This window comes from Penicillium concentricum (genome assembly GCF_028827145.1).
Source record: "Penicillium concentricum strain IBT 3081 chromosome Unknown utg000006l_segment0_segment0, whole genome shotgun sequence".
Lineage (NCBI taxonomy): Eukaryota > Fungi > Ascomycota > Eurotiomycetes > Eurotiales > Aspergillaceae > Penicillium > Penicillium concentricum.
Window position 1 is genome coordinate 3,454,166 of NW_026622759.1, and position 11,453 is coordinate 3,465,618.

The window sequence follows — 11,453 nt, forward strand, 5'->3', positions numbered from 1 at the left end:
CATATTTCATTGGTATTACATGTCTCGCTCGGATCGAATCAAATGGCACTCAATCCACCGTCGAGATTGAGCACACAATTGTTGGCATATTCATTATGTGCCAAGAACACAGCTGCATCAGCAATCTCTCGTGGATCTCCAAATCGATGAAGAGGAATGAGATCTTTCAGCCTGCTCGTCTCCCCGGGTGTGAAATCTAGTATCGAGATCAGTTCACGCACGAACAAATATAGAATTTCCAAACCAACATACCTGCAACCATGGGTGTATCAATATACCCCGGTACAATAGCATTCGACCGAATGACAATATCTTTCATCGAAGCCGATGCTTCAGCAGCCAATGACCGTGTCAGACCGAGAAGGCCCGCCTTGGAAGCTGCGTATGGAACTGCGCCAGTTCCGCCCTTGAGTGCGAGTAAAGAGGAGACGTTAATAATGCATTTCGAGGGGGCTTGGTCCCTGCAGCTGGATCACTGCGATTCCGTATCCGGCTCCGTATAGAGGCACGCATTAATGCGCGCGAAGTGAGTACTGCGCCTTCGAGGTTAGTACGTAGGATGGTGGAGATATCTTCCAGCTCGGATCTTGGCAAGATATTTGATATCGAAATGCCTGCTGCGTTGACTAGGATGTCTACATTTGCCTGTATGATGGTTAGAAATGGGGCATTCACAGACATAGATGAGATAGCTTACCATTTCCTTTTCGAGTTCACGCATCCATGACCCGGCATCTGAGACATCTCCGACAAGTAGACGAATCTTCCCTTGCGTGCTTTGCTGGTTGTCTTCTTCTGGGGTTCGAGTTGCAATTTCAGCGTCGCTTTCACCAAGATCTGGTGGTGTGATTGCGAGAGACCCAAGCTTTGCGGCCGCTTCCTCTAGGCGTGTTTGAGATCGGCCGACGAGGACTATGGTCGATGCGCCTTCTTGTAGAAATCGCTCGGCAATGGCAAAGCCGATGCCAGATGTCCCACCGGTGATCATGCATTTTCGGCCGGCAAGTCGGTTTCCGGGCTGGAATGTAATGCGGTTGTTCTCATTTGGTTGAGATGAGTATGATCGCCTTGTATATCTCAGATGACTTGATACTCGGCTGTTGACGTAGCCTACATTGCGTAAATTGATCGGTCTTGATGAGTCTCGAAAGAATAGAATTGGCACTCGCAAGCGAATCAGAGGTACTCTCAAACTGCCCATATTGCTTTACCTTGCCTGAAGTCCAAGCAAAACGCGATATCGGGAAAATCGGGTGCGTCATTGGGGGCAGCTTCAGCACGGACCAACACGCCTCAGAAGGCTCTTTCGCTCCACAACGGTCACTTTCCTACAACTACGCGACGCGTGCTTCATGATGGCGCCATCTACGGATTCCGAGTTTGTGACTATAGTCTCAAACGACGGATTTGAATTCATTATCCCCCGCAGCGCAGCTTGCGTCTCAGGCACCATCCGACGCATGCTGGACCCTTCGAGTACGTGGACTCGAGTTCCATTGCATTGCTCCACGGGCTGTACTAACCACCTATAGGCAAATTTCCCGAGGGTCTCACCGGTCGCTGTGTGTTGGAGGAATTTTCGTACGTCTCGCGTTCACATACCTCCTTTGTTTGATAGACGTTGCTAACGAATTTTTGTTTCTCTTCAGTGGCATCGTTGTCGAAAAGATCTGCGAATACTTCTGTTACAATGAAAAGCACAAGGACCAGGTCAATGTGCCGGACATGGATATTCCACCTGAGTTGTGCCTGGAACTCCTGATGGCTGCCGATTTCTTGGATACTTAATTTGCCCGTGGTGCCTTTGGCCTTTGGTTTTTTATCACCTTCCTGACTGAGACCTCAGGTATCGGTTATTCTTGCTTCAGCTCACGTCATTTTTGCAATGGTTCACGGCGCAATGACATACGACATTCGACTTTTACGACAATACCATGGGGAGTTCCGGACTAGCTTACACAGGCTTGGTCATGGCGTTATGTCATGATATGTATTCTATGGGATAGAATATATGTAACTTTATGCAAATACATATTTTCTTTTTTTTCTTCTTGCTTTAGCAGTATCCTCGATTCTGCAGAAGACTTCTTTATCCCATCTGAGCATTTGCAAACGGTTAATACATCCATGGCCGAATTTGTCTAAAGATGATGGCAGATCAACACTTCCCATGATAACACGCTTGTCTAGACTACTACTGGCAAAGGGTTTGGATCATAGGAGACAAATTGAACCAAGAAACCATAACCATATTATAGAGACTTGTATAATTAAGATGGCTAGAGTGTACTCCGTACGGAGTATCAACTTGAAGCTGGAGGCTGGGGAGCGAGGCTGGAGATTCCGGTGGCTGAGTCAGCAAATATTGACGGGCCCTGGCTCCACCAGTGGCCAACTTCCAAGGAAGTGCCCGCCATTGTGAAGATCATTCTTTCATACATTTTGATTTGCGGGATGCAGTTCACAGGAGCATTGCTCACTGTGGTCTTCAGTCTAGTCACTTCTTCTGACTATTAAACATACTTATTTGCCTATACCCACAGTCGGATGCACTGGCGGCCCTCCGTGTTGATTGTATCTGCCCCGGATCACTGATAAGGCTTACCCGCAGAGGCGCATACAACACCGACTCATCATGTCAGGCATCGTGGAACCCTCCACAATACCAACCACATCTAGCGCGGCTCTGTTACAACATTTGAATACAAGCTCGTCGCCGGGAACTTCTTCTTTGTCCTCTTTACCGCATCAACTCTTGACCTCCCCCCTTCGCGCCTTTCAACACGCCGAGACCTTTGCCCTCCGAACGGTTCCCCAAACTATCGCTAGAATAACCGGAATTCAAGCACTGGGGCAAAATATCTGGAGCGGGGCTGGTTTAGCAGCTGGAGCTAGCGGTACGGCCGCAACACATGCAGCAGATATGGCTGGAACTGAGTTAGCCGATGTAGCCGGCCAGGAGAGTGGCTACTACATTGCCGAGTTCTTGGGCGCCATGAAGAAGCTTGGTGGATTCTTTGGGTATCTGACAAGTCTTTGGTCATTTGCCTGTCTGGTGGAGGTAAGACCCCGCTCTCGACTTGTATACTTACCATGCTGATAGGTCTAGGCGCTCATCCTCAACCGAATTACTATATATGCATCCACACGGCGACACCTTCGACTAGGCTGGGAAAGGCGCGCGGCTCTCCGATTAATCCCTATCATTCTCTTCGCCTCCCAAATCCTCAGCCTGCTCCGTGGAATTCGATGTCAGACGTCACCGTCTTTTTCGACAATGCGCTACGGATACCCCGGAAAGCAACTAGTGTTCGACTATTCCAGTGATGGGGGCGCGCTTTACTCGATTAGCTCGACCCTCTTGGGATGGGAGTCTGAGGAACGGTCGTGCAGTGCTGTGAAGATGGCGCGCGGAACCAATCCCGGTATTCCATATGGATCGTTCTCCCTACTCTGGCCGACATTCATGCTCCTTTGCTTAAGTCACTTTATTGAAACACTCTCGTGCGCATTACAAGGCAGGCCCGTGATGACCGAGACGGGGATGTCCATCTTCGAACACTCAATCGCCTTCGCAGAAGCCGAGTCGATGATCAGTAAGTCCATCGGACTAGGCCTGTTCGGCCTTCCCAAACAAAGCCCCCTCAGTGCGCTTTCGGGTGGGTCTGATGACAGCTCAACTTCGGTCTTTGAACTCCTCACAAGATCGCAAGTCTTGGAACGCATGAATGTCACACCCGAACTCTTACTTATTGCATTGATCTCGTGCTGCAATAGTGCCACCTCCCACATACTAGAAGTTTTCGGCAAGCAGAGCAAATATAGGCTTTTTAGCACCGCCTTTTGGGGTGCCTGCTTCATGGTAGCCATGTCGTGGGGGTTAGATGGTGGTCCGCCCGTCAGCCTCGAAACCGGCGTGCTCAGGTTCCCGACTGTTTGCATTGTGGGATTCATCCCTCATATTTTCTTATTGGGCGGCATTGTGATTTGTCTCTCAATATACACTTTGGCACTTACCATCACCGCTGTTTCGCTACCCTCGGAAGATCGACCTGTCTCACTCTATGACCGTTTCTTGATGGCCCACGAAAATATGCAAGGATCAAACCAGATAAGGAGCATTCGTGTCAACAGACACGAAGACTTTTACACGACGTTGCTTCGAATCGGCTATGTTGCACTAACCGCGGCAAGTGAGGCTGTGTTCTTGAACGAGGGCAAATCGGTTGTCGCACGGCGGATGACTTGGCTAGAAGAGGATCGCCTTTCAGAGATTGAAGCTTCGAGGCGGAAGTCTTCATCTTATGGCAATTGGCAGAGCGAACCAAGCGAACCCAGCAGTCGGCCTATCGAAGCTATGGGCTTCTCGAGTTTCGATATGCCAGAACAATCTGCTTGGGAAAGTGGTTACAACCGCGAAAAGAAGGTTGAGAAACCCAAAAACGGTGCTCGAGCCGTGCAATCTCGAGCCGAGCTTGGGGGAGTTGGCGCAGTGCGAGTATCTATCAGATTATGGCATGTACTTTCGTTCTTCCGCGCAATCTCTCTCATAATGCTCCGTTGGCTTGCATTTGGGCTCAATAATGTGCTTGATCGACTGAGAATAAGTGCTCGGCCAATGTGGCTGAAACGCATGGTGGGTCACCGTGGACAGAAATCTAATGACGGCAAGATGAACCCATCACAGCCATTAGATTTCTGGATTCTGTCGGAAAATGGAGAGCTTGAGCTCCCCGATGACCATGACTTTGACGTCGAGATCGAGATGAGGAAGCGAGAGCGCGCGAATCGCCCGGACTGGATGAGCTCGGATGAAAGCCGATTAGACGACAGGCTGTACAGCTGGTGGAAAATTGGCGGTGCATGGGGCAACCAAGATCAAACCTCTGATTATTCCCCGCCTTCTGATGACTTTGACACTACGAGCGTAGTGTCCATGTCTACCAATGCCTCCGAGTCGGAATGGGAGGATTACCCATCAGAAGATGGTCGTCGGACTCCTACCCAGCTTGAACCGTATGCAGATAGAGCAAGTCCACCACTTCAAGATCCCCTGATCGACATGAGCACACTTGCCCGTCTTCTTGATCCTCGCGATCGCGACAGTAGAGAGGAAGCCAGGATCCTAGCCGCCCATCTCAAAACAAACCAGGATAAACCACAAATCATGACGCGCAGTCGCTACCAGAAACAAGTTGAACAGGAGAGATCCCGGATCATCTTCTCGTCCCGCCTCCAGCAGCTCAACGCCATGCACTCAGGATCCGAATGCCGGAAACCTACACCTGAAGAGGAAGCTGAACTTCTCGAGAAGCTCATCCTTTCCCGTCGCTCGGAAACTTCGGACAGTTCCGATGCCCATACATGGGAATCAGGCGCAACCGGCCTCGGCCCTAATGGTCCACCATGTGTGGTCTGCCAGACAAGCCCACGGGCCATCATCACCTGGCCCTGTCGCTGTCTGTGCATTTGCGAGGACTGTCGCGTTAGCCTTGCCATGAACAACTTCGGCAGCTGCGTCACTTGTCGTCAGGAAGTCGTAGGATTTATGCGTCTATGGGTTCCATAAGTTAATATGTTTCGATCGTTCGGTTTTTTTTAGCTTTGATTTCTTTCATTATCTTTGGCTCACATAGGTTCCATATTATTGAACACTTTGTAAGATATTACATTTGCATGATGATTTCGGGTTTGCAGCGAGATGTCTCACAGCTAAAGCTGATAGAGGGTTGGGTTACATCGTATGGCGATTTATCAAACGGACAATGCTCTATTTGCTAGTACACATCTATGAGATCGATTCCGGGCTATCTTGCATCACGATAAGTTCGGAATCATTCATTAGATACGTTGATTTGCGGCTAGTATCAAATGTTCAATCAACATGCCCAGTCAGATGACACGTTGGACGATGGGTATTTTATTGAGTGTACTAATTCGCATTCTTCCCCTATACTTCTCATTCTCTTTCCATATCCAAAGAGTAGCTGCTGTTCCCTTAGAGCTTGTCTGAGGGTACAATTTGGGAAGTGGACCGGGGTGCGTTGGCATTGACCCCTGTCCTTCATAAATCCTTTCATTCATAAATCTGCTACGAATTGTGCCGTATTTGGGGCCAGAAAACTCCCTGGCCCCCAGGACTCAGCCTTTGCCCCACTAATAATATGATATGTGCAAACAGCGTGAAGTCTGCATTCCAGATTTCGTCATTATACGCTCCAAATTCCTCGAATATTCTGCCCACAAGTTCCACATCAAACTCTGATATGCTGAGAACTGCAGAGCTTCGACACAATGGAAGAGACTAATGCTGATGAAGCTTACTCATATATCTCCAGGAAAACCGACGATAGTGCTCATGCTGACGTTCGAAGTGGAAAGGAAGAGTCGCTGTCTCAAGATCAGTCAATAGACCAGAGAACAGTAAATTCCAAACACGAACAAGAGAGTGGTACAACCTTTGAGTCGACCCAATGGGAAATGGAGGATGAACCCGACTCGTATGATGCACAATCAAGTAATCGAAGAAGACGAACTACCTTCCCACGCACGGAAAAACATCCCATTGTTCAAGAGCGCGTGAATCTGTCCGCACAGTCTTATCGCCATGCACACCCGTCAAAGGGACTTAAAAACATCAACCGAAAACTTCCAAGTCGTCACGTCGCATCAATCTCATCAACCGGCCTTTCCTACGCTACGCTAAAGAAAACGATCCGAAGAGAGATCCAAGAATGTCTGAGGGAAGAGGAAGAAAGAAAGGCAAGGGAGACCCGCATATCAGCAGAAGTTAGGGCCGAGATCCAAGAGCAAGAGTTGTCTAGGTACTCACAAAATGAGACACAAACTCATGTAAGACAGGACGGGGTGATTGAGCCAAGTACAGAGGGGGGCTCTCCGTTGACCCCTCTGGTCGAAGACCCGTTTGAGGAGTTGCAACATTTGCTTCCAGACGAGTCTGAACAAGGAGACAAAGGAAAGGAGCCCAAGGAACCCAATGAACCTCCGAATGATGAGGCTAAGGAGCCGTCCAAATCCTCAAATGAGCCGGAAGCGAACGGAAACAGTGACGATGACCGTAAACCGATGCATACCTGGGTCAGAGTAAGTTTGATGTACGTGATTTCGCATAATTTGAGCTGACTTTCTCCAAGTCGCCAATACAGTATCTTTCCCCGGTAACCCTGAATGATTATAATCTTCCTTGGCAATATGACGAGGTAAGCGTAATTTCACCTTGGCAGAAATGTACATTCTCGATTGACAGCATGAAAGTCCGACCCCAACTACATCATAATCCGAAAATGGATTTCTCGCAAGTTTCACGAGGAGCTGTTTTCCCACACAGCAGAGCTCCGACATCAATGGGAAAGTAGAACTAAAGAGGGAAGTGGGAATCAACAAGGAAGTGAGGGTCAGAGGTATCGCCCACCATTATGTGCGGCAACAGAAAAGCCCTTAAGCTTTGGTATTTTGATGAAAAGTGCCTTGGGGGATCAAAACAAGTTCACACCGAGCACACCTTTGTTTCGGGCATCCATACAGGGTGTGAGGTCGGTAGAGATCTCGAGTTCTCGTATATCAGGCTACGGGAAAATCGACATGTACCGGAAACACGGCATAGAGGACAAGGATCCCACACAAATGACTTGGATGTATGGGAGCCTTTATAATTTTCCTAATTGTTGTTAATTGAATCTCAGGCACGTGGAGAGAGAGGCTGCGGATTTTGAAGAGTTCACGGTATATTGTTCCTTGTTCTACTTCGAAGAGAGAGACATAACTAACACAACTCAACAGACATTTGCAATCCAAGCCCCCGGATTATATAAACAGGATGTTGCATTAATCTTGAAGCTTTTGGCAGAAGTCCGCAAAGAGGTTCGAATTACAGAGGACGGGGGGCTTCATGATGATTGTACCCTGAGATGCGTCAGCCGTCACTCGTCCGGAAGTGAAAAGGAAGAGAAATCAGCCACTTTCATGTCCTTTCCCTATTTTTCCGTTGAATCATTCAAGAAGGACTCTCAGCGTCGTCTCCTACAGACCTACTATCATCAGACCACGGCGCAGAGGGAGTGTGGACAGGCAATACGGATGACGGGTCTATTCCCTAGCGACCACATTACCTTCGTTCCTCAGTTGTGGGCCATAGTCTTGAACTCCAGTATTTTGAACTCCTGCCCCTTCATGAAGATGATTTTAATCTTTTACAGAGCTTCTCATTACCTGCGCACCTATCTCCTTCTCACAAATCGCTGCGAATTCTTTAAACATTGCCGATTCCCCCAGGCCAAGATCAAGCTCGGGACCATCTATTATTCGTCTCACTGATCACAATCAGCGTGTTTTCTTCATTCCTATGGATCATTGTCAGACGTGGTTTGTATGTTTGTTCCATACTAGATTCCTTGCCGGGATAATATCATAGCTAAATTTTCAAAACCAGGCTTTGATCGATAAAGTGAAAAATGGCTGTCTGTCAGACATTGACCTCACCAGACTTGAATTACAGCTATTCACAATCACCGGGAATCCAGTACATGCGGAGACCTGGCATGCAGTTTCAAAGGGCCATAAGTCGACCATTTTGCCATTGAGTGTCCGACTAATAGAAGTGAAGGCGCCGAAACCTGCTCAACTCACTGTATCAGACACACCAAAATTGCAGGGCAGAGTAGCAGAGCTAGCTGGCGAAGACAGTCCCGAACAGTCTGTTGTAAGTGCAGGCGGCATGGCTCTCGTTAAGCGCAGACCTACATGGGCGCAAGAGGAGGAAGGGAAAGATACAGCTGCAACTGCTCAAAGTAAGATTTCGGATCAACATAGGTCATCTGACCGCGAAGTTGGGCGCCTGCTTCCCCCAAATTCAGGAATAATCAACAATGTGCCTGATATAACATCGGCCAAAGAAGAGGAAGACGTTTATTTCCTCCCAGACAATGTTTTAGCCAAAGGGACCTTTAGTCCGACCAGTGAAAAGGAGAATACTTCCTCATCTACCGGGAATTCAATCAGGTCCACTGGAACTTCTCCAAGCCAACATGGAGGAACAGGAGCCACTCCGTCACCGACCCCTAATATCAATGTTGATCCCAAGTTGGCTGAACAAGAAAAAGCTCAGTCCAATGCTTCACCAAGCAGTAGCGCAGAGATTAAACCAAACGTGCCTCCGGTGTTCACATGGTCAATTGGTGAAAGATCTAAGCCGGATCACGAATCAGCCTCTGGCGATTTTGCAAATCTGGCGCAGTGGAACTATTCTCAAAATAACATCATAACATCAGAAGAAGAGTCTCTTTCATATGTCTGTGGATATCTTCATACCCAGCTTTCTGGGACCACAGAGAACAAGGATTTGTATATGGGAACTCCTTCCAAGTCTTTCGCGCATATCGAAAACCTTATCAGGGATACATTCTCTATCAGCGTTACGATGCTCGAGGAAGAGAATCAGACAGAGCACTCTACAAGTGGTCCCGCTATTGCCCCTCGAAAATTTTCATTGAAGGGCGTTACAACCATCCTTCTGAGACTCTTGGGTCTGTTCATGCCCGCCGCATATAAATGCGAGGTTGGGGAAAAGTACATGGGTGCCTTGTCCGAAATTTTGACAGTAAGCCTATTGAGACGGTGTCTTATTCTTTGCTGGTATTAATTTGTGTCAAGGGAATATGCGACCTGTGCATTCTTTCACAAAAGAATAGCCCTGACCGCCATAAAGCCAACATTTTCGAAATTGTCGACATATCAGGCCCTACGGAAGCTGATTTGCGAGCCACAGATGATCTTGATCTTCTTGAAGTGCCGATCATGGATTGTGTGAGATGTCAAAAGGGAGAGAAATATTCAACGCGTGAGGATGCCGTGGGCCATCTTTTGCAAGCCCATTTCCGTGCTGAGGCAGTCCTGAAGACAAACACCCACTGGGTCATGGACAATTACCAAATGCTGAATTTACAAGCTCGTCGAGCTGGAGAAAGGGTTATTCATGCGCTTGTTGATAACTGCGTTGAGCTCGAAGAGATTATGTGGGAAATTCGATATGGAGTTTCGGGGAACGGGGAATTTGACCGTGATACGTACCGAATCTCGAAGTCGCTCGTGAAGGGGTTTCAACACCTCCTGTTGATGCTAGCATATGCTGCTAAGGGAATTAGGGATGGGCTACAGAAAGTGCAGGGGCACACTTCTGATGACTCTCCACCTCTTTTGTTGGAGCTGGACAATTTACAACGACAAATTCAGTGTGGTGCCCACGCAGAGCGCTCGCTCGGCGACGCGAAGCGGGAAATTTTACTAATGACTTTTACCGATGACTCTTCAGCGATCGGGACGTACCAAGCAGGGAGCCCGGAGCTTGTTCTTGCAACCATCATGGATGATTTACGCTGCAGAGATAGCAATAATGACACCGTGGACCTGGTTGAAATATACAGGGTGTACATGCTTGGCCTCGTGAGCCATTCGAATCAATATTTCCAAGATCATTACTGACAAGGCTTTAGGAAACTCGAGTCATCCAAAACCCAGGCCATCGGCTTTTATCAGATATACGACTTGCGATGCAGGAGCTCGAAATTATCGAGAAATTCACAATGAAGCAGCGACTTCTTTGTGTCAATTACAAAGTCCTTCTCGCTCCATCATCGTTTAGGATCACTACAGCTTCTCGCCAGGCATCTTTCATTTTCGAGAAAAGTAAACTGGATGACTTGATTGGTCGTCTCGATGACGATGCAGAAAGCATCGAGCGGCTTCTTGAAAAGGCCGACTCACTTGCCAAAGCAACGCGAAGTGGCGTCGAAGTACGGCAAGAGGATCATGGAAAAGCTATACTCGCTTTCACCATTGTCACAGTGATTTTCCTTCCTCTATCATTTGTGACGAGCTTCCTTGGTATGAATACAACCAATATTCGAGACACAAATCACACGCAGCAAGTATTTTGGGCAGCGGCCTTGCCACTTACAGCGCTCATTATTATTGTTTCTCTTGTCGTTGGTTTCAAAGGCTATGACCTTCAGGAGTTCATCTATGCTCAACAATGGTGGGGATCAGGAAACTGGTGGAAGCTGGGAAGCAGGAGAAGCGCACCCATGAGGATCCTTGGTGTAAATCCCGGGCTGTCTATTCTGGAAAGTTGCACTTTGCCCTCGAGCTATCATGACTACACGGAACCGAACCTTGGGGAGAATATGTCCCGGGGTGGAGTTGTTGCAAGGATCAAACGTTGGAATTCTCGGCGGAATAAAGGACCTTGGTTTTGAAGATGCTCCTACGGAATCGTGGCATGAGCGATTGAATCTATGGGGCGAGAAGACGAACTTTCGAAGATGTCAAGTAGATTCGGTCAAGGGCACACCTCGATCGGAGTCTTTTGCTGCACTAAGAGGATTGTCGCAGACGTCAAGTCGTGTATGTAATGGTGGCTGTGAATGGTATCGGGATTG

The 11,453-nt window shown here is 48.1% G+C and overlaps 4 protein-coding genes across 4 annotated transcripts; 3 read left to right on the forward strand and 1 right to left on the reverse strand.

Annotated features, from left to right (window-relative positions):
• Positions 1–38: 38 nt before the first annotated feature.
• Positions 39–1,201, reverse strand: N7517_011541 (SDR family NAD(P)-dependent oxidoreductase; the record flags this gene model as incomplete). The annotated part of the gene is made up of 4 exons (XM_056729264.1): positions 39–196; positions 253–453; positions 477–645; positions 698–1,201. 4 exons carry the CDS (start codon positions 1,199–1,201, stop codon positions 39–41), a joined length of 1,032 nt encoding a protein of 343 aa, XP_056575079.1.
• Positions 1,202–1,355: 154 nt separating this feature from the next.
• On the forward strand, positions 1,356–1,788 carry N7517_011542 (elongin C; the record flags this gene model as incomplete). Its single annotated transcript, XM_056729265.1, has 3 exons — positions 1,356–1,476; positions 1,533–1,581; positions 1,650–1,788. The coding sequence occupies 3 exons, from the start codon at positions 1,356–1,358 to the stop codon at positions 1,786–1,788; spliced, it is 309 nt and encodes a 102-aa protein (XP_056575080.1).
• Positions 1,789–2,635: 847 nt separating this feature from the next.
• On the forward strand, positions 2,636–5,569 carry N7517_011543 (putative ubiquitin-protein ligase (Asi3); the record flags this gene model as incomplete). The annotated part of the gene is made up of 2 exons (XM_056729266.1): positions 2,636–3,061; positions 3,110–5,569. The coding sequence occupies 2 exons, from the start codon at positions 2,636–2,638 to the stop codon at positions 5,567–5,569; spliced, it is 2,886 nt and encodes a 961-aa protein (XP_056575081.1).
• Positions 5,570–7,602: 2,033 nt separating this feature from the next.
• N7517_011544 (uncharacterized protein) lies at positions 7,603–11,270 on the forward strand (the record flags this gene model as incomplete). The annotated part of the gene is made up of 7 exons (XM_056729267.1): positions 7,603–7,655; positions 7,704–7,743; positions 7,801–8,167; positions 8,217–8,386; positions 8,450–9,616; positions 9,670–10,458; positions 10,509–11,270. 7 exons carry the CDS (start codon positions 7,603–7,605, stop codon positions 11,268–11,270), a joined length of 3,348 nt encoding a protein of 1,115 aa, XP_056575082.1.
• Positions 11,271–11,453: the final 183 nt, after the last annotated feature.